Raw genomic sequence first — 21,831 nt, forward strand, 5'->3', positions numbered from 1 at the left:
GTTCCCTCCACGATCATCATGCCCTACCTCTGCAGAAGGGGGTGCCCAGGAGGACAAAACACTGGCCTCCTGGAAATGCAAGGAAGGCTTCTAGTTTGCTAGTGGCCTCTAACACCTGCTGGAGAGGCCCTAGGCGGGTAGGAGGGAGGCGGGTCGGCCAGCGACCAGCTTCTCCTGGGCGCGCCCCTGCCCGTCCCACTCCAGCCCAGCCCCGCCCGGCTGGCCTGTCCCACCCACCATCTGCACCCGCTGCAGCGCCCGCGCGCCCCTGTCCCGCGCGCCGCAGCCTTCATTTGTAGCTCGCCTGCCGCTCCCGGGAACCCGACACTATCCGGGGCAGAGCGGGCATGGGGACCGCCTTCCCGGCACTGGCCCTGGCACTTGTGGCAGTGGCCCTGGTTGGAGTCGGAGCCCAGGGCACAGCCTTCGAGGAGCCTGACTATTACAGCCAGGAGCTCTGGAGGCGCGGGCGCTATTCTGAGCATCCTGAGCCAGAGCGGGAGCCGGAGCTTCTCTCGCCTTCACTGCATGAGGACCTTGGAGTGGAGGAGCAGGAACAGCAGGAGCCGCACCAGCAGGGGCCCAGGACGCCCAAGAAGGCCATCAAGCCCAAGAAGGCTCCCAAGAGGGAGAAGTTAGTTGCAGAGACGCCTCCACCAGGTAACTTTTTTGCATCAGGCAGCCCGAGGGGGCGCCCGCGATCGTGGCACTCCAGGGGACACCTGGCTTCCGGTATATTTTATTGAGTGAGTCCAGCCAAAGTCCTGTGGTGCCTGTGCTACTCACTAGAGACTGCATCTGAGCTAAGCCCGGCTTTCTCTCCCTGCCCCCTCAGGCAGAACCAGAATGGTGCTCTCTGGGAAGCTGCCTGGGGATCTGCCCGGTGTCCCACGATTGATGCTGCTCACAGGCACAGGCGACGGAGGCATCTGTTGCTTCTTCCAGCTCTGCTTACGTCTTTAGTCTTTTCTTCTGGCTGATTTTATCAATGGGCATATGACTGGCTGGTGTCATTTGGCAGATGGCCTTGGCAAGGTTTAGTCTGTGACCTTTACTTTGACAGTGCCCTTCTCAACTTCCTCCACCCTGCTCCACCCCCATCAGTGGCCCCTTAAATCCACTATGCACAGGATGGCACAGTCCCATCTGCAGACTTTGGATCGCTCTTGGTCCCTGCAACAGCCAAGATTCTGCCTTCTTGGAAAGGGCAGACTACAGGAGGCCTGGAAAGCTCTGATGCTCTATCCATCTCTTGGGCCAGTCTCAAATCCATCCTCACTTCCTTCTGGTCCAGCTTTTAACACAAACCAACCCCTGAAGAGGAGTTTATCTTAATTGTTTCAGATAGTGAGGTCTCATCCTCACTTCCTTCTGGTCCAGCCTTTATCACAAACCCATGAAGAGGACTTTCTCTTAACTGTTTCAAGTAGTGATTGTTCAGGGCAGGAGCTGTGTTTCCACTATTTTAATCACGGGAAGCTATCAGGACAGAGACCAAATTCTATGGCCTTGCAGTACCTTTGCTTGACAGGAATCATGTGCCAGGTCACAGAGCTCTAGGCCCAGAAGTGGCTTTCATTTGGTTAGACAGATATTAAAGTCATCAGGCAGGGTGGCAAGGGAAGACACAGACACTCTTGAGTCCCATTTGAGTATCACCTTTGTATGGCTGAGTCCCTGCCATCTGCCACTGACAGTTCTGAAGCTTGGGCAAACTTAAATAGAACCGTAGAGACTTCCCCTCCTTTTTCTTGGTGTTGGTAGGGATTAAGATGTAGAGAGGCTGTGGTGGCTGGACATGAAGGGGTAGGATGAGGCGCTGAGCTTGGTAGTGTTCCTTGTTCTCTTTCAGTTCTCTTCCTGACTCTGGCACATGGCTACCCTTGTCACATTACAGATGAGGAGCCTTCAGCTCAAACAGGGGAAGTAACTTATTTTGTCATTGTTCTGCTTGGGAGAATTGAAAACCTGCTTTACCAGCCAGGGTTACCATGTTGGGATCTGAAATTTGAGTTCTACTTTTTGAGCCTCCGTTGCTTCACCTGCAAATAGAAAGAAGAGTGCCCGCCATTGCATTTTACTGTGTCTGATGCTGCCGAAGCCTTTCATAGCATCCTTTAGTGTGCCCTGAACCTCGAGGTGTGCTTGCTGCATGGGAGCTCTTCATTAGCACTACACATCATGGTTTCTAAGTGACTGCCCAGCACTGTAAGGTCAACCCCTGGGGATAGAGAACATAAGACATACAGACCTCTCCTTCAAGGACCTCACAGAATTGTGTAACTTTGGGGAAGTAATCACAGGTGTGCTGAGAGTTGCATAGAACATGGAATGCCAAAAAAATAAATATTGGAAGGGCTCGGCCAGTGTTTCCCAGGGAGAGATGACTACTAGGCCTGATTAATAAGCTGACTTACTGTTGGGGTCCTCTTACTAGTGACCATAGTCTTTCACAGCCTAGGCTCAGCAGTGCCCCCAACTAATGCGTCTGGGGGCTCAGCTGTTATACTCCAAAAGTAGATGTCCTTTCTTGGAGCATCAGTAGTTATCAGCCTAGGAGCGGGGTCACTGAAGGAGAAATCAGGTAACATCTGATTTGTAAGAAAAGAGTTGTTTGCTTTTGGACAGCCATCTTATAGATGGACGCTGGCAATAGGACAGGAAGTTAAGTGTTCCTGGTGAATACTTTGCCACCTGGGTCCTGTCTCCAAATGGAAGACACATCCTGAAGCAACAGAAACATGCTCACAGACCTTTGGGAAGCTGCTTCCTGGCTCGCTGCTCTTTCAGCCATTTTCCTAATGAATCATGTGGGGCATTTTAGAGCTTTCCCAGCTAGGATGAGTATGACATTCATTGGGTAGTTTAAACTAATGCCTCTCTGTCTCCCTCCATCTCCCCTCTGCCCCCTCTGTGTATGTTCAATAAAACTTTCAACTTTTGGATCAAAGCCAAAACTGCTTGCAGTAGGGGAGAGATTAGGTTAGATTAGATTAAACTGATCTTGGTTAGGGGACTCTGCAGAATTTGTGCACTTCAACTGCACAGTGAGAAGATGTTTATATCCCACAGTAAGTGGTGACTTGTACCTTGCAGTCACAATGTGGTAAAGGCATTTTTCTGTATAGCCGGCTATTTTATGAGCAGATTGCTAACCTTAGAAATGTGCTTCAGAGGAAGGGAGTTGGTATTCTGCTCTGGGATGTTAGAGGTGAATTGTGTAGAGTTTACTACACAATTGTTGCATGCTGGGTTCCAGGACCAGCTAGGGACCGAGGTGGGAGAAGAGGACAAGACTGAGGGCTGGATGAGGGCATTAAGCAGAGAGCTGATCTGGCTAGCACATGTGCATCACAGTTGGAGACAGCGAAATGTTTTCCACTTAGCTCTTGGGGGCTAAAAGTTGGATTTGGTAAAGGAGATATTTGAAAGTGTGTGTGCGTGTGTGTGTGTATGTGTGTGTGTGTGTGTGTGGTAGATACTAAGAGGGCATTTGCGTGGATCCCCTGAGGAGGCTGGTGCAAGGGGTACTGGCTTTGATCCTTGGCAACCAGAGAAATGCCATCTGGATTCCATGTGCTGGTATCTGGAGTTGGCTTGGAAAATGGACTCCCTTAGCCAACAGGGAGTACCACTGAGCATTCCTGCCTACTGTGATGGTTGGTTGTCAGCTGACACACCTAAGAAGAACGAACCTCAATTGAAGAATCACCTCCGTCAGCTTGTCCTGTGGATATGCCTATGATAATCTCTTTCTTGATCTCTAATTGATGTAGGAGGGCCCAGCCCACTGTGGGCGGTGCTCTCCTTAGGCAGGTGCTCCTGGGCTATGTAAAAGTGATAGCTTAGGAAAGCCAGGAAACAGCCTTCCCCTGTGGTCTCTGGTTCAAGCTCCTGCCTCTAACTCCTTCCCTAGCTTACCCTGCTCATGAACTAGATAACTTGTAAGTTAAAATCAACCTTTTCTTTCCCAGGCTACTTTTGGTTATGGTGTTTATTACAGCATCAGAAGGCAGGCTAGAACACCTACTCTGAAAAGCTAAAAGTTGAACTCTTCAAAATCTGAACAGAGTGCACCCATAGTGTTATATACCGTAAAGCTTTGCTTTATCTCAAAGTGTGTGTGGTGCACATGGCACACAGGTGATCTCCACGCTTGGAAAAAGCCTTGAAATCTCGAACTTCTGTTGTTCCTAAGAACTTATGTCAGGGATGCTTAAGCAGCACCTTCTCCATTTTATTTTTTTTCTTTTTTGTTTAAGGATTTATTTATTTATTTATTATATGTAAGTACACTCTAGCTGTCTTCAGACACTCCAGAAGAGGGAGTCAGATCTCATTACGGATGGTTGTGAACCACCGTGTGGTTGCTGAGATTTGAACTCAGGATCTTCGGAAGAGCAGTCAGTGCTCTTAACTGCTGAGCCATCTCTCCATCCCTCTTCTCCAGAGTCCAGCTATGCTGAACGAAAGAGAATACTAAAAAACATTTACTTAAAGGTTTAGTTTAAAATAATTACAGACTCACAGGAACCTACAGAAATATTATAGTGAGGTCCTATGTTCCACCCCTAACTTCCCCTAGTGGGAAATGTTAGGTAACTCTAGTGTTGGTTTGCCAGCCTTGGCAGTCTCTGTGTTTTGAACTGGGCATACATGTTCTTGGAGGGGGTTGATGTCCTGTGTGTTGTAGGATATACTGCTTTGACCTTTGAGATACTGGTGGGACCTTTTTCTCTGCCTCACAAACAAAATGTCTCTAAACAGTGCCAGCCACCTGCAGGGGCTGAGAATCCCCACTGGCTTTTGAAAGCATGGCATAAATTGTTATAAATACTATTGATTAGGTTGTAATGTCACATTTCAGAAGTTTCTCCATGTACTTAATGTGTGTATGGGTATGTGCATGCTTGAGTATGTATGCATTTCAGTGCTTTCTTCATGCATGCATATGTGTATATGTGCACATGTGTAAAATGGTCACAGTACAAGTTCCTATCCACTGCAGGGTTCAGATAGTGGCTGTGCAATTTCTACTCACCCCTCTCCAGACTGGCTTTCCCTACTTCAAGGCCATCAGCTCACTGGATGGACAGTACTGACTTCTAGAATATTCTTCCTCATTGACAACCTTTTTTTTAGCTTTGTTTATTCAGCTGTTTCTGGTTGAATCCTACAGTTTCTGAAGTTCGAATGTTTTGTGTTCCTAGGAGTGAACCTCAGGTCCCTAGTGTTCATCATCCAGCAGGAAGAATATGTTATCAGCCTCATGGGGTCATGCCAGTGCATTTAGGGGTCGCTTACTTTGAGGTAACTTTGAGTTGTGGCCACCCTTATTCTGTAGGATAGAACATAGCTAACTGGTGGGCAGTGGTGACACACATTCTTAATCCTAGTATTCCAGAAGCAGAGGCAGGTGGATCTCTGAGTTCGAGGCCAGCCTGGTCTGCAGAGTTCCAGGATAGCTAAGGCTACATAGAGAGATCCTGTCTGGAAAAACAGCCAACCAACATGTAGCTTACGAATAGACCACAAATTTGCATAATTCACCTGTCTTTCTTACCCTGGTGGCAGAAAGAAACAGCAAAACAAACAAGACAGGGAATAAGTGTTTTGGATACTTTGTTTTCTTTCTCCATGGCTCCTTGGCTTAGAAGCAGGCTGGGCTATGGAGACTTTGATTCTGATTTCCCACTGATGTCTTTGTAGTATTTCCAACCACTGGCTAGAATGCCCCACTGATAGGATCTGAACAAACTCACATGGACACCCCCCCACACACACACACACTCATGAGCTAATCCCTCTTGGATGTGTAGTGTGTAGAGAGTCATGTTTGTTTGTAGGTCTATGCCCAGAACGATCCATTTAGTATGTGTTATGTCCCAGCTGTCAGGGAAAACAAAAAGGGTGGTTATTTGTGCGTATTTGCTTGTAATCATTGCCCTTTCTGTGTGTGCTGTTACTGGTTAGTAGAAGGGGATTTCCTCTAGAGCTTTGCCTCATCTTTTGTATTCCCTATCTTGGGCAAACCTGGGAGTGTGAGGATTAGGAGTATATGTTTGTCAACACTTCAGTAATATTTTTAAATAAATCCAGGGACTATTAGTAGCATACTTAAAGAGCAAGAAAACCTTGATGTCAGCTTATATACTTTGGTATTAAACCTGAAGTATTCCATCCAAGTCAACTCCCTGCAAAGCTTCAAGGGAAAGGATGGATTAGGAAAAAAATCATCGCTTCCTGAGGCACTGCCATCCTTTCCAGAACACTTTCCAAAGTTAACTTACTCCTGGCTTGTTCTCCCTACCTATGTCCATGGCTCCAGAAATGAGGGTTGTGCCTGGAGATTAGGGGATGGAGACCCTACAGAGATCCAGGAATCCAGATTGCAGCTTTGGTTCTAAAACAGTCACCATCTACCTCTTGTGTCTGTGACTTCCAGATCCCAAGGTGATCATGCATCATGGGAGGGACAAAACCAGTTTTAGCCACAGAGCCTGGATTTTGTGGTAAGGTCTCCTTTACAGGTCCCAAAGTGCTAAAAAGGCTTAGTGGCAACAGCAGCGAAGGCTCCACCCTCTGAGGCCCTCTCGTTCCTGGCCATTTGGGCCAGGAAACCTTAGAGTTAGGTTTCTTTGGCTGTGGGCAAGCTCCCATCTAGCTGCTGACTGGCGCTCATGGAAAGCTGGCATGACAAAGGACACCTCCAGGTGTTAATCATTCTCTGATGCTAGAGATCTGATGCACTATTTACTCCAAGCATTGCACGTGCAGTGCTCCCTGGTAAGCCTGCTGAGGATTCAGAGCCAGCTAAGGGCAGGACTCTGTCCCTTACAGGCACACGTGACTTTCCAAGCTTCAACTCCTCCCTCCTCCGTGGAGGATTGTGTCAAAAACACAGTGCCTGCTGAGGTGTGAGGTTAGAGGAGTGGGGCCTCCCAGGTTCTGATGGCATGGGGGGGGCAGCTTTGTGTCACTTTACTACCCCTGCTCCTGGAGTAACTGCCTGGTCTGTCTTGTAGATCCTGACAGACAATGCATTTGGGTTGTTGGCATCTCCTCTCTCCTCTTAGCCCCCTTTTCCTCAGGCTGTATCTCCAGGTACAATCCTGCAGTACATGTTTGCTCACCTCAGCCTGATCTCAGTAGAGCCAAAACCCAGGCAGATAGGTGCCCAGGGACCCAGCGCAGCCCACTGCAGAGGGCCCACAGTCCTCTGCATGCACCCCTTGCCTGGTGCTGTTACTTGAGTGTTTCCTTGAAGACAAAGAACTCCACATGGGTGTGGTTGAGAATCAGGAGGGTGGTTGACTGCATAGAGGGGTGGCTCTCAACATTCCTAATGTTTTGAGCCCCTTAATACAATTCCTCATGTTGCAGTGACTCCCAACTGTAAAATTCTTTCATTGCTACTTCATAACTGTAATTTTGCTACTGTTATGAATTGTAATGTAAATATCTGTGTTTTCTGATGGTCTTAGGCGGCCCCTGTGAAAGGGTCATGACCCATAGGTTGAGAACCACTGGTACAGAGAGTAGGAGTGTTGGCTTCAGAATCACTGCTGTGGTAGCTGAGCCACTGTCCTTGTGCCCTAGTCCCAGGGGACTGTTTTCTCCAGGATGTTTTCTCATGAAGGATACAGCACCTGAGAAGAATAGATAGAGGGAGGGGACAGGCATATGTGGGTAGATTCATTTGGGCCTGGCCCTAGTGTAATGGCATTGCTGTTCCCTGGTGACCCTCAGTGTCCCCTCTCTACTAGACTGCTGAGGTCACCATGGCTGGAAGCAAGTGTGTCATCCAAACCCTGCACGGATTCTCAGATTCACTCCGGTCCACACCCTGCTTCCTTTTGACACTGACTATCTCAGGATTAGAAAGAGAGACAGGCTTCCCCTCCATGTGCCTTGTCCCTTTCCTGTCCTATATGTATGGAACAGGAAATCCTTCTTTTTTTATAATGTTTTTTGAAATAATAATATGGTTAAATAATTTCCCTTTCCCCTTTCTTCTTCTAACCCTACCCTTGCACCCCTTGCTCTTTCAAATTCATGTTTTTTTCTTTAATTCTATCTATACGTATATACATTTATACACACAGACATATTCCTAAATACGTAACTACAACCTGCTCAGTTTGTATAATGTTTTAGGTATGTTTATGACCTCAGAGATGACCACTTGATATTGGATAACCAGTTGGCAACCTTTTCATTGGAAAACTATTTCTCCTGATCTCAGTGGTCCTTAGTTGCCTATAGTTCTTTGTCTAGGATTGAGGCCTCTTGAGCTTACCTTTCCTACCTTAGAGTGTCCACTGATGATGTCATTGCTCAGGTATTGTTTAGCCATCCAAGTTGGTAAGACTTCATGTATGTTTCTTTCATTCAAGGAGACACAGACACAGAAAATGTCCTGGTCCTCTGGCTCTCACAATCTTTCTTCTTTTCTGCAATGACCCATGATCCTTGGGTGTAGGAATTACGTTATAATGTATCAGTTGGGGCAGGGCACCACATAATCCCTTGTTCTCTGCATTTTGATTGGTTGTGGTTGTCTGTAATAGTCTTTATCTGTTGCAAAGAGACGTTTCTTTGATGATGGGTGAGAGCTACATTTATCTATGGGTATAAGGACAATATTTAGAATGTAGTTAGGGATTTGGCTGGTTTAATGAGGTGCTGGATGTAGGTTCTCTTTGGAGATCAATGTCTTCACCTAGCCTCAGTAGGTATTTAGGTTTCAAATGTCAGGCACAAGTAGGTTTTAAATCTCATTAGAGAGTGGCTGGTTACTGCTAAAGTACATGCACCACTGTTGGGCCCTTGGGGCTATCTACCTCAGTGTGCTGGGCTTTGCTATGGATCACAGCCAGGTAGGTCTGTTGCTTGCTTCTCTCCCTCAGAAGCCTGCATGATGCCTTCTGACACCACAAAAACTGGTCCTCAGGGAGGGGGCAGCAGGTGTCCTGTTAAAATAATAGTTAAAACCATCACAGTCCAGGGAAGCAGAGACAGGAGGATCGCTGCACTATTGTACAGGATGCTTGGCACGTTCCAAATGAGTGACACACTTTTTTTAAAAATAGGCAGACAGCAGGTAAGGAACAACTGTAGTTGTTTTCTGGCATCTACAGGCATGTCTACAAACCTGTGTGTGTGCCCTCACATATGTCACGCCAGTGGACATCCACAAAACACACAGGCATGACCTGTAGGATACATTTCTTTCTTTTTTTATTGAATATAATTTTCATTTACATTTCTAATGCTAAAACCTTGCCTGGTTTCCCCCCTCTCTGAAAACTCCCAACCCCCCTTCCACCTTCTGCCTCCAAGTATATGCCCCTCCATGCCACCCCCTTCCCCCCTTGATTTCCCTTTATTGGGACCTCTATTGAGCCTTCACAGGACCAAGGACCTCTCCTCCCACTGATGCTCAACAAGGCATTCCTCTGCCACACTTTTGGCTGGAACCATGTGTACCCCTTGGTTGATGGTTTAGTCCCTGGGAATCCTGGAGCGTCTGGGTGACCGACATTATCACTCTTCCCATGGGGCTGCAAACCCCTTCAGATCCTCTAGTCAGCCCTCCAACTCCTCCTTGGGGACCCCATGCCCAGTCCAATGGTTGACTGCTAGCATCTGCCTCTGTATGTGTAAGGCTCTGGAGACAACTATAAAAGGCTCCTTTTGGCAAGCACTTCTTGGCATCCATGATAGTGTCTGGGTTTGGTGACTGTTTGTAGGATGAATCCTCAGGTAGGACAGGCTCTGGGTGGCCTTTCCTTCAGTCTCTGCTCCACACTTTGTCTCCATTATTGTTCCTGTAAGTATTTTGTTCCCCTTCTCAGAGGAACCAAAGCACCCCCCACTTCAGTCCTCCTTCTTGAGCTTCTGGTGGTCTGTGAATTGCAACTTGTTTATTTTGAGCTTTTGGGCTAACATCTACTTATTAGTGAGCGCATACCATGTGTGTTCTTTTGTGATTGGGTTACCTCGCTTAGGATGACACTTTCTAATTCCATCCATTTGCCTAAGAATGTCATGAATTCAATATTTTTAATAGCCGAATAGAACTCCATTGTGTATATATACCACAATTTCTGTATCCATTCCTTTGTCGAAGGACATCTGGGTTCTTTCCAGCTTCTGGCTATTATAAATAAGGCCGCTATGAACATAGTGGAGCATATGTCCTTATTACATGTTGGAGCATCTTCTGGGTATATGCCCAGTTGTTGGATAGCTGGGTCCTCAGGTAGTACTGTGTCTAATTTTCTGAGGAACTGCCAAACTGATTTCCAGAGTGGTTTTACCAGCTTTCAATCCCACCAGCAATGGAGAAGTGTTATAGGATACATTTCTGAGAGAGACTTTTAGATTACATTACTGGGGAACTCCCAAGAGAAGCTCATGTTGTGTTTTCTCTTCCTGCGATGGGTTCTTTACCAAAGAATCCTGTAAGAACTGCCCAGGCCCTGGCCAGCTCCCCTCTTCAAGGGAAGTGCAGAGCCCTGCAGCCTGGAATTTCCTGAGGAAGCAGAGACTGCAGGGAAGCAAAGGGCTTTTCAGTTTGGGGTGGGGTGGGGATTGCTACTGTAGGCTCCTTGTGTAGCAAAGGGAAAAAGAGTTTTCTATTAAGCCAGAGGAATTATATTTATTGCCGAGGACCAGAATAGAACATGTGGCCGGCATTAGCGCTGCAGTTTGCTACTTTTAAGGAATTCTGTGTTGTCACGCGGCCCAGATGGAGAGGCTGATTTGATTCTGGCTCCTTCTCTGAACCCTATTTCCACTTCTCTTTCTTCTTTCATCTGTAGAGAGCATATGGTGTCTTTCTTGTTCTGGGGGGACGGGAAAGCCTATGAAAGAGGCCTTTGTGCTGGCAGGGAAGGCTCCTTGGAGTTGGCCATTAGCACTGTTACCTCCTGGCTGCAGTGACCTTGGGAAGCCAGCTTCCTCTCGCTAGGCCATCAATTCTCAACCTGGGAGTTGAGACTTTTCTGGGGGTGTGTCACACATCAGATAGTTACATTAGGATTTATAACAGTAGTAAGATTACAGTTATGAAGTAGCAACAGAAATAACTTTATGATTGGGGGTTACCACTACATGTATTAAAGGGTCACAGTGTTAGGAAGGTTGAGAACCACTGACCTAGGCCTTCATGTTCTCAACTGTAAAATGTCCTTCCTGTTCTCAGAGAGTTGCACCTTGCAGTGAACATGTCTTATACATTTTGGGGCCCGCTGTCCCTGTTAGCTGTTAGCAAATGGGGTCACGTTAGTGATGTGTGGGCCTCAGGATAATGCTGGCCAGGTAGGGACAAGAGCTGTCTTTTGCACCTTGAGGGTCTCACACGTATCATTTTGTGTCCTCACTCACTCTAACTTCCTGTGTGGCAGGCTCTTCTGCCTTTTTCTGCTGAGGAGGTAATTAAGTAGAGGTCAGGCTGGTAGGCCTGGAGATATCCTGGGTGTACATGTCTGCCAGGTACAAGTCTGGACCGTGGCTCACATGTCTTTCATGCTCTGGAAGGCTGTATCCCCACCCCAGAGTTGGCTAGTCTTTTTACAGAGGCCTTCATAAGTAGGGAGCATGCTGAATGGCATTCCTGCTCTTAAAGGCCCGGGTGTTGAGCTGAACTAAACAGGCCTTCCCAGACTAGATCCCACTTCCCCTTCCCTCTCTTCAGGACTTCAATCAAATCTCTACTTTAGTCTTTGCTTGGAGGCAACTTGACTCTAGGCAGATGCCATCAGAGCTCCTCCAAGGAGGATTAGATGGAAATGGGGGATCAGGAAAGGGAGTTTGAGTTGATGCCAGAGCCGAGACTCCAAAGATAGGAAGGAACCAATTAGCTTGAGAGTAGAGGGATGGGTGTGCCCATGAGGGAGACAATTTATGCCAAGTGATGTATTGGGTGGGGGGACAATGTGAGGAGAAACTGGAAGGTTATCAGGGTCGCATTAGGCTCCTAGATCACTCCCCAGTCAGTGAGCAAGAGACTCACTCACAGGTACACAAGCCATGGCCTTAGAGAGAGTTGGGTGGGAGAACTCAGTGTAGGGAACATGCTAGCTTGGATGTCCAAGTTCAGCTTTGGATTCCAGTTCCAGCTATTATTCCTAGTGCCCCAGGGAGGCTCAGCAGCATTTTGTAGACTTACAATACTTAACAGCTTGCAGTTGTGCATGGGTCTGTGAGGCGTGATTACCTCCACATGCACTGAGCATTTTCTCCTTTAACCACAGACCCCTCACAGTTCAAGGCTCTGGGGATTGGGGAAGCAAAGCTAGGAAGAGCTTTCTGTAGGAGAAGACCATGAGTTCTCACATCCAGAGGCTCCTCTGAGACACAGAGTAGCATCATTTTTCTTTTCTTTTCTTTCTAGGTAAAAATAGCAACAGAAAAGGCAGAAGAAGCAAGGATCTTGAGAAAGCTGCTGGTGATGACCATGGTGTCCATGTGCTTCATGAGGATGTCAGAGAGAGTAAGTGAAGGCTTTGCAGGATCCCCGGCTCTCTTCTGTCATCTATCCATGCTGGGTGCAGGCAGCTCTCATGGCTGTCTGGTCACAGATACCCTGGTAGGGTGATTGTCTGGACCTGTGTCTATTCTTAGCTATTCTGCAATAATGCAGATATCTTACCAGTTCAAAGTTTTCTGGGAGGCATTGGTGTCTTATCAAGATTTTCCTGATTGAATTACTCAAATCACTTCCAAATTTCCTGTCCCTTCCATTAGACTGCCCATTCTGGATGTCCATATTTTTGTGATCTCTTAGCTGCCTACAACCTTGGTTGTGTATTTCTTGTCTCCTGACCCAGCACATGGTTTCTGGGGTCAGGGATAAAGTCTTCTGCTTCTAGAATCTGCAATACTAGACCTGACATATTGCAGCCATATGCAACTTTTGGTTATGTAATTACTCATCCTAGTGTGTTCAGTGATAGAATGGGTGTACAGTTTGATTAACTGAGTGGTTTTCTGGCATGCATGAAGCCTTAGGTTTTATCTCAGCACAGCACACACCAGATGTGATGGTGCACACCTAAAAGACCAGCATTAGAGAAATTTAGGCAGGAGGATCAGGAATTTAAGGTTGTTCTCAGCAACATAGAAAGTTGAAAGACAGTCTGGGATCTATGAGATCCTGTCTCAAAGAGCTCTAAATCCAAACCCCCAAATTATAGAGAAAAAGAATGTTCAGTGTTATTAGTTAGCTCTAGATTCACAGAGGAGCACTGACCCATTAGCTGTAACTATGAATAAAGAGAAATCAATTCTTATGAGCAATTGCAGTCATTTATGGAGCTAGATGTCTATTCCATCTGAAGACAGACACTATGGTACCCAGTGAAAAGAATATGAATAGTCATAACTATTTTGTCACTATTATTGTATCTTTATTGTTTCAAATTTCAATATTCAGGATCATTTTTCTGCCAGTATTAGCAATAATGGCAATTTCTTAAGTGTATATGATACTAGCTAGATCTCTCTCTCTCTCTCTCTCTCTCTCTCTCTCTCTCTCTCTCTCTCTCTCTCTCTCTTTCTCTCTCTCTCTCTCTCTCTCAGTGTCTGACCTTTCCAGGCACCCTGCTGAGCATTGTGTGTGTGAGTGTGTGTGGGGGGGGTATCACTACCACCCTCTGCCTCCCCATTCTTCTTCCTCCTTTTCCTCCTCTTCCTCCATTTTGTAGGGTAAGGTACTTTGGCCAGAGTTGTGTAGCAAAACAGAGGTTAGAATGAAAGATTCCAGGATTCTTGAGTTTTTGCTTAGAAACATCAGTAGATGAAAAATTAGCAAAACATTTTGCAGGTTTGCACAGGATTCACTCTCAGCTGCCACATCCGCTCCTGAGCTATGCCACAGAGGTGACTTTCACCAGGGGGAGTTGCATGTTCTCTTAGGCACAATGACAGGGGTTGAGGTTGTGTTTCTAACCAACAACCTGGCATCAAAGAAATCACTGCTCTGACTAACAGCATGCTCTAAGATAAAGATAAATCAATTTTTATGAGCAATTGCAGTCATTTATGGAGATAAATGTCTATTCCATCTGAAGATGGACACTGAGGTACCCAGTGAAAAGATCTTGTCCTTTGGGGGCATGTGTTGAGTGTACAGTGTAGCCGGGGCTGTAACTCTGACCTCATGCTGAGGGTCAGCTTCTTTAGCATCTGCAAAACTTTACACATCAACTTGATCCCACCTATATTACCTTCGAGGAGAATCCAAATGAGGGAATATCTACTTTGTGTTGACCTTGGGTCTGTCTGTGGGGAATTGTTTGAATTAATTAATTGATTTAAGAAGACCCAGCCCACTGGGAGAGGCACCGTTCCCTAGGCTGTGGGTCCTGCACTATGTATAATGGGGAAATTGAAGAAAGTCTAAGTGAGCACAGACGTGTCCATTTCGCTCCACTCTTGACTGTGGATGTGATGTGACCCACTGTTTTAAGTTCATGCCACCTAGTCCTCCCCAATCGCAACTATAACTTAGGATTGTGAGCTAGATAAACCTGTGTCTTTTTAAAGTCATCTTTTGTCAGGGTAAGATGAAACTAGGACAGTGTCTCACTCCCCTTTCTGGTAAAGGGCCTCCTTATTTGCCGGTGGTAGCAGCAGTTCCTTTATGTGCACATATGCCACCAGGCTGAGGTCACTTTGGGGTGCTAGCTTCAGGAGCACTTTTGAGTTTTGCTGCCAACCAATCTGTACTTGAAGGTTTTTCAGTATCTGGTGAATTCTTGAGTGCTTTCAAACATATTTTAAAACATATTTTGTCCAGATTTTCTCTTAGTAGCTTCAGCAGAAGGGTTGAGTTGGATTATCTTATTTCTTCTTTCTCAGAATTGGAAATTATTAAAATTGGGGGAGGCATTTCAGAAAGATTTTTGGAGGCCCATTTTTACACACACACACAGTCACATAATACACACACACACACACACACACACACACACACACACACCCTGCTCACCACACATACATGCACATGTGCACACATGTATGGACACTTGTACACATCCACACATGTATGCACACATGTGCACGGACATGCTGTATTCACATGGAATTTCCTTTTATGTTTCCAATGCCTCCACTGGCAAGATTATTCTTCTGATCTGCTCTCACAGATGGGGTCCTTCACCTCACAGGCAGCCATCACATCTTCAATTCATGAAGTATCCTATCATATTAGCCTGTGAGATTGACCTACATTTTTAAAAGGAGGGATCGATAAGAACATAGGAGAGGAAGAGTAATGGGTCCCTGTTGCACAGCAGAGGAAAGGAGAGAGACTATGGGTGTTGACTAAAAGGTTCACACTGAAGACAAGTGACAGAACTCTAGAAAGCATCTGAAGTCTGTGGGGACTTTTGTAGAATGGTGTTGATCAAGGCTGGGTAGCAGGCACACCTCTGGATATTCTCAGAACCTGGAATTCATCTCTTCAGACCATGTTAGTAACCTTACTAGAGATGTGACAGAGGTTAAGGTGGCCCGGATATCTACTATATCAAGTACAATGTATTGACCGTTGCACATACTCGTATATTTTTTGGAAGGTGATGGGCTACATAGATCCTGTCCCCTAATGTGCTGTGGGTGGATGGATGACTTTCTTAGCCAAGGAAATTGCACTTGAAGAACTTTCCCAAGAGAAATGAGTGCTTAGCTGTTATTTGGTTAAAGTGTTATACCAGTTTGGTCAGGTATTCCAGGTACACACTGGGCGGGGTTCTATGATCAGCCCTGAGGCAGGCTGAACTCTTGTCTACTTCTCTGTCTATTCTTTCTGTGCCCACACCTTTTGCTATGTGACTTTTCAGTCTCTTCCCCAAAGTTGAAATCTACTTGACTTTGGGCTGACCCAAATGCCATGTTGGACTGATAGAATAAAGAGAGGTATCTGGGTGCTAGTCCTGAGCAGAGAGTGCCTGTTCTCAAATGCCCACACCCAGGCCATGGCCCAACTTGCTAAGTGGTCACCACCAGTCTTCTTGTTTGCTGTTGGGATAATTTACCTCCCCTTTTCTGTCCCAGCATTTCCTAAGAATTTAGGGTGACAATCCTTATGGAAATTTGACAGGAAGAACTTATAGGCATTTGCCTGCTCCAGGAAGTCACATGAGAAGGTTATCAGAAAGCACCTACTTTTCTCGATGCCTCAGAACCTGGGATTAAAGCTGGGGCACACACGGGAGCTGCTCTCTCCTGCTCCTGACTCCTGCGTGGTAGCTCTTTAGCCACACCTGGTAATAGGTTCAAGTGTTTTTCCCTTTTTGAGTCTCTGGCTTCTGGGGCAAGTTTCGGAGTGGTTACAAAATTTTCAACCAGAATTCTCTGAAGTCTAAGACAGTTCAAGCAATTGAGAGTTTTATGAGATGCATCAAGCCATCTGAAGTTCAAGATGAAGTTTTATCTTTTAAAATCTTCTTTAAGAAACAGATTTTGTTTTGGGTTTTGTTTGTAGATTCACAAGAAGTTGACCAAAAAAAAAAAAAAAAAAAGGACCAGGAGAAGGGTCTGATTTGCCTTTTCCTCTGCCCCTACTAGTGTGGATGCTTTACACGACTATAGTAAAATAATAGAGTCAAGAAACTAACTTGGACAAGGATAGACCATGTTCAGATATTCAGATTTTGCCAGCTATACATGTATGTGTGTATGTGCAGCATGTATGTATGTATATATGTGTGTGTATATGCATGTGCAGCATGTATGTGCATGTATATGTTTATGTGTGGGTGCACATGTGTGGGCATGTGCATATATATATGTGTATGTGTGCATGTTTGTGCATATACAACATGTATGTGTGTATATATCTGTATGTGCATGTGTGTATATATGTGTGTGAATATGTGTGCATACATGTACATGTGTGTATATATCTCTGTGTGCATGCACATATGCATGTACATGTGTGTGCGTGTTCATGTATACATGTGCAGCTGTGCGTGCAGGACTGTATAGCTGTATCATGTATGGTTTCTGGTAACACTCTGTCCCATCAGAGATTCTCTGGGCTACTTACTTCTTTATAGACACCCCCTTCCCCATGCTCAGTCTCTGACTACTGGCAATGCAGATCCATTCTCTGTAAGACAGTGGGATATACAGACTCATATGCTATGTAACCTTGGAGACTGGCTTTCTTATGTTCAGCATAGATCTCTTTTAGTCTCTTTCTTAATTGGATAAATAGATTTGGTTTTGTGTTTTTATGATGTAGTAGTTAGGCAAAGTTAAGCCATTAAAATATTATAAAGGGCTAACATGTATAGAGAAAATATGGTAATATAAGGCTATAACTCATTGGTGTGTGTAATCACCACACATTGATTTGGGTTGTCATGGACACCACACAGTGTGCAAATATATCATTGTAATTGCAACTTATGACAAGAAGATTGTGCTGGAATCTTTGATGTCTGCTCTGACCCACAACCAGCCAATTCCCTGCTTCTCATTAAAGAATGCTGTGATCAGAGGTGATCTATGTGATTTTGAATTTGGTAAATTCATGTCCTACCTCTTGCATCTGATTTCTTTTGCTGGTTATCATGTTTGTGAGACTCATCTGTGTTGCTCATTTATCTTCCTGGGTCTGAAGTATTCCATAGCAGGACTATATATCTCACTGTCTATGTGCTCATTTTCCTGTTGATAGGTATTTAGTGTGGATTTTACTTTTGGCTATTACAGAGTGCATTTGGGACTATTTTTATGTGAGTCTTCTGGTCTATACCTCCAGTAGAGTTGCTCAGTCATAGGGAATGAGTATCTTCAATAAGAGCTATTAGGAAGGGACTGGGGACACAGCTTAGTTGGTGAACTGTTTGCTTTGCAAACATGAGGACCTGAGTCTGGATTCCCATGTTGGAAATTAAAATGTTGGGCAAAGAGACACACACCTATAATCCCAGTGCAGGAGAGGAGGAGACAGGGTGTATGTGTAGGGGAATTCTCCACTCACTGGCCAGGCAGTCTAACCATCTGGTGGTCTCCAAGTTAAATGAGAGACTCTCTAAAACCAAAATAAGATAGAGAGCAAACAGAGAAGACAAAAGATCTTGACCCCTGACCTCCATAGGCACATGCACACAAAATTACATGTACAGACATGCACATATGAGCATGCACACATATAACACCTCACACACACAATTGGCAGGGGACTTTCCAAGTTGATAGTGACTATCAGCATTTCCACCAGCAGTTGTTTTGCTTCCTTAAAAGCCCACATTGGGCATTGCCCAGCCTCTCTATTTCATGTTGTGCCATGAGCTGCTCTTTTGTTGTGGCCTTACTTTGGATTTTCACGGTAACTAATATCAAGTGCTTCTTTGCCATTAGAATGATTTTTTTTTAACTCCGCGTAGATCAGGTTTTGCCTTGCCATTCTTCTCACTCACAGGAGTGTTTTGTTTGTTTGTTTGCTTTCCTTAAAAATAGCATGACAGTGAGTCCTTTGTCAGACACCCAGATCTAGGCTTCTTTCCACCCACTGGCTTATCTTTCCACTCTACACAGGATGTCTTTGAATAACAGATGTTCATAGACCTAAAACAAACCAATCATCAACCTTTTCTTTGGTGGTTAGTGATTTTTTCCATCATGTTTAGTTTTATTTTTGCCTTCTCCAAGGTCTTGAAGACATTCATCTATATATTCCACTAATAGTCACTGAAATTATCTAATATAATAGAAATGTGAAGTAAATAATAATGTAGGGGGACCATGGATGTGGTATTAATCGTGAAGATGACAAGCACTCTGTTTTGAAATAGTAATTACCTTCTGGGGTTTTTATTAGCAATGTATGAAGAAAAGTATGAATTTCCCTTGAGGATTCATTGACAGTGATTATCAGCCATAGTAGCTTCTGATGCACATCACTCATGTGTTTGGGAAGCATTGGTTAGATGTCAGGGATTCACTTTGCTGGTGACTGAGGCTCCCAGCCTCTTCGGGGAGGTAGACTAATCTGTGAGAAGGTGGAGCTTTCATCAGGAGTTTGGCCCCAAAGCAGGGTGAGTAGGATTAAGTGGAATGGTTGGCAATGGAGTGTGGGAGGCTTCTCAGATGAGGCAGCCATTGAGCTGGGCATCCAAGGACAAGCGAAGTGTCCAGGTTCTTTGAGGCTGAAGCCTCCTGGGGCAGACTCCATGGGCTCCAGTCTTAGTCTTGCCTCCCATTTCTCGGAGATTTTTTTTTTGAACTCTCAGTGTCTGGGAAAGAAACTCTCCAGACTCTTTTTACTGTATAGGTGAAAGATGCCAGCCAGAATCTGGGGACTTCTTGAGGTTCTGGGAACCTCAGAAGACTCTCCTGAGAGTTGCTGTCATTGATCTAAGTCTCTAGGTGGAATGCAGGCATCTATTTTTCTAGGTTCTTCCAAAGGTTTTGGCCCTGGGGCTGGACCGTTTAGTTTTCCTCTCCCAGCTCTGCAGTGGGCCAAGTCTTCAGGGTCTTTTTTGATGTGGTATTAAAGAGCTTTCCAAGGGTGATTAGATAGACCAAGATTAGCTCACAGACTTTCCAAGACCCTGAGAGACTCCCACGCCCTTTAGAGCATCTCTTAGTGTCTGAGTCAGACAGTGAGCCACTGCAAACAATCTTGGCATGCCTGGAAGATGCTGCTGCACTCTTCATTGGTCAGAAGGAATGTCAAGTTCAGAAAGGCAAAGGAAAGAATTCCATAAGTGAATCCTATTGGATTTATAGGCAGCAATGAAAACGATAATTCAAGAGAGCTAGAAGCTTATTACTGGGAGCCACTTACCCTCTGTATCTTCAAAAATTCTCAGCTTTGTTAGTGGCAGTCAGTGAGTAATGTCTTTCCCACTTCCAGCTCTTTTGCTGATGTGAACAGCCTTATCCCCGTGCCATCAAAGCATTGGTATATTGCTTTGGAACTTTCAACTCAACTGGGGGAGCATAAAGAGTATACATAGAACCTACCAACACAGCTGATGTTGAAACTGAACTTAGTGATTGTTTCAGTCTCTGGCCTCTCCAAGTCTCAGTTTCTTTATGGGAAGATGGGTTTTTGACATTGGGAAGGTTAAGTAGCAAGATGTCCAGAGTGGATGATTCATGTGGAATTACTTGCACACTAGCCTATTGCTCATAGATTTAACATACTTTTCAGGATTTGACTTTCCCAACACTACCCTGGGGATATTTGTGGCACAGGGAGTGGAGTTTTTGGATTTGGTGCCCCCAAGTCAAAGTTCTTGTGCTATATATTCTACTTTCTATATTCTATGGGCTGCAAAGTTGCCCCTGATATTAATGGTGACAGCTACAGCTGGGGTTTGTTCAACAACTGATATACAGAGTGTTCTAGTTTCATTCCTATTGCTGTGATAAAACACCCTGCCAAAATCAACTTAGGGGAGAAAGGGATTGTTTCAGCTCTGTTACAGTCCACTACTGTAGGCTATCACAGCAGTAGGAGCCCTAGGTAGCTGATCACATCACAACCACAGCCAAGAGCAGAGAGGATGCATGCCTGTGTGCTTAGCATGACCTTTTTCACTCTCGTTCAAGGTCCAATCAATGAAATGGTTCTGTCCACATTCAGGGAGGATCTTCCTACCTCGCTTAAGAAATTAAAAAAAATCTGCTTTGAGGTTAGAGAGATGGTTCAGAGGTCCTGAGTTCAATTTCCAGCAACCACATGGTAGCTCATAACTATCTTTAACAGAATCCAATGCCCTCTTCTGGTGTGCCTGAAGACAGTGACAGTGTACTTAAATAAAACAGATAAATACATCTTTAAAAAAAAAGGAAGAAAATCTGTTACAGTCACAGTCACATCCACCAACCAATCCAATTTAGATAATCCTTTATTGAGATTCTTTATCAGGTGATTCTAGGTTATGCCAAGATAATAACTAAAATTTACTCTCACACATAATTTGGTGGAGGTGGCAAGGACCTTGGAGATTGATCAAGATATACCAGGGTAGGGTCTTCATTGCTGTATAGTGATCTGTGCAAAGAATGTTAGTAAGGTACATGTATAATGAAATGTGTGTGTGTCCAGATGAGGTAGGGGGTCCCATCTCCACTGCCCAAGGATGGAGTGGAGCTGGGAGTTGGAGCTTCATTTAGCACAGGGTGTTCCGAGAGCTGCATGCCTTATGAGAGAGTGATTCCATCCCTGGTGACTGCCAGTCTTCTCCAGATTGTGACACATCTTAGATCTCTAATTAATATTTCCCTGAAGACTTTTTTCACACTTTTTTCCCATGTTCTACCACCCACATGCTTCTCAGGATTAAAACCTGCTTTAAATAGTGGGGAAACTCGATTTGATGGTCAGAGACATGTTTGTTTTTATGGCAGAAGAGAGTTTGTCCTCAGGTGGCTGTGGTGACTGCTGGCCCAGGGCATGGATTTGTTTGGGAACAGGTCCTTGCTACAGTGTGACCATGGAGCAGAGTTTACCAGAATGCTGAGATACTGAGGGGCCATGAAGGGCTGTGAATGAATTTCCTGTTTATTTCAGAAACTTTTATTTTTTTTAAGCCAAATCTCATTAAGGTCTCCTTGGTACTGTATAGCTGAGGACGACCTTAAATGTCTTATCCTCCTGCCTCCACTTCCAAAGTGCTGGGATCCTAAGGGATTCTAAGCATGAGCAATCCATCATTCTAGTTTGTTTGTTTTTTAATATGGTTTTATACAGTGCTAGGAATCAAACCCACGGTTTCATGCCTGGTAGGCAAGCACTCACCTCTTTTACATCTGAAGCCTATGTAAGTAATTATCTCATGGCTTGGTGTTATAATAGAA

The 21,831-nt window shown here is 45.1% G+C and overlaps 1 protein-coding gene across 2 annotated transcripts in view; it reads left to right on the top strand.

Annotated features, from left to right (window-relative positions):
• The first annotated feature begins 236 nt into the window (after positions 1-236).
• The window catches only part of Cpxm2 (carboxypeptidase X, M14 family member 2), a 112,019-nt gene continuing 90,424 nt past the window's right edge, over positions 237-21,831 (top strand). Inside the window, exons 1-2 of one of the 2 annotated variants that reach the window (XM_052196857.1) lie at positions 237-660; positions 12,401-12,499. In XM_052196857.1, the coding sequence (XP_052052817.1) occupies positions 348-660; positions 12,401-12,499 (412 nt within the window). In that variant the 5' untranslated portion in view covers positions 237-347. The remainder of the gene's footprint in view (positions 661-12,400; positions 12,500-21,831) is intronic. The other variant, XM_052196865.1, reaches the window with a different exon arrangement.

The sequence above is a fragment of the Apodemus sylvaticus genome, chromosome 1 (genome assembly GCF_947179515.1).
Source record: "Apodemus sylvaticus chromosome 1, mApoSyl1.1, whole genome shotgun sequence".
NCBI lineage: Eukaryota > Metazoa > Chordata > Mammalia > Rodentia > Muridae > Apodemus > Apodemus sylvaticus.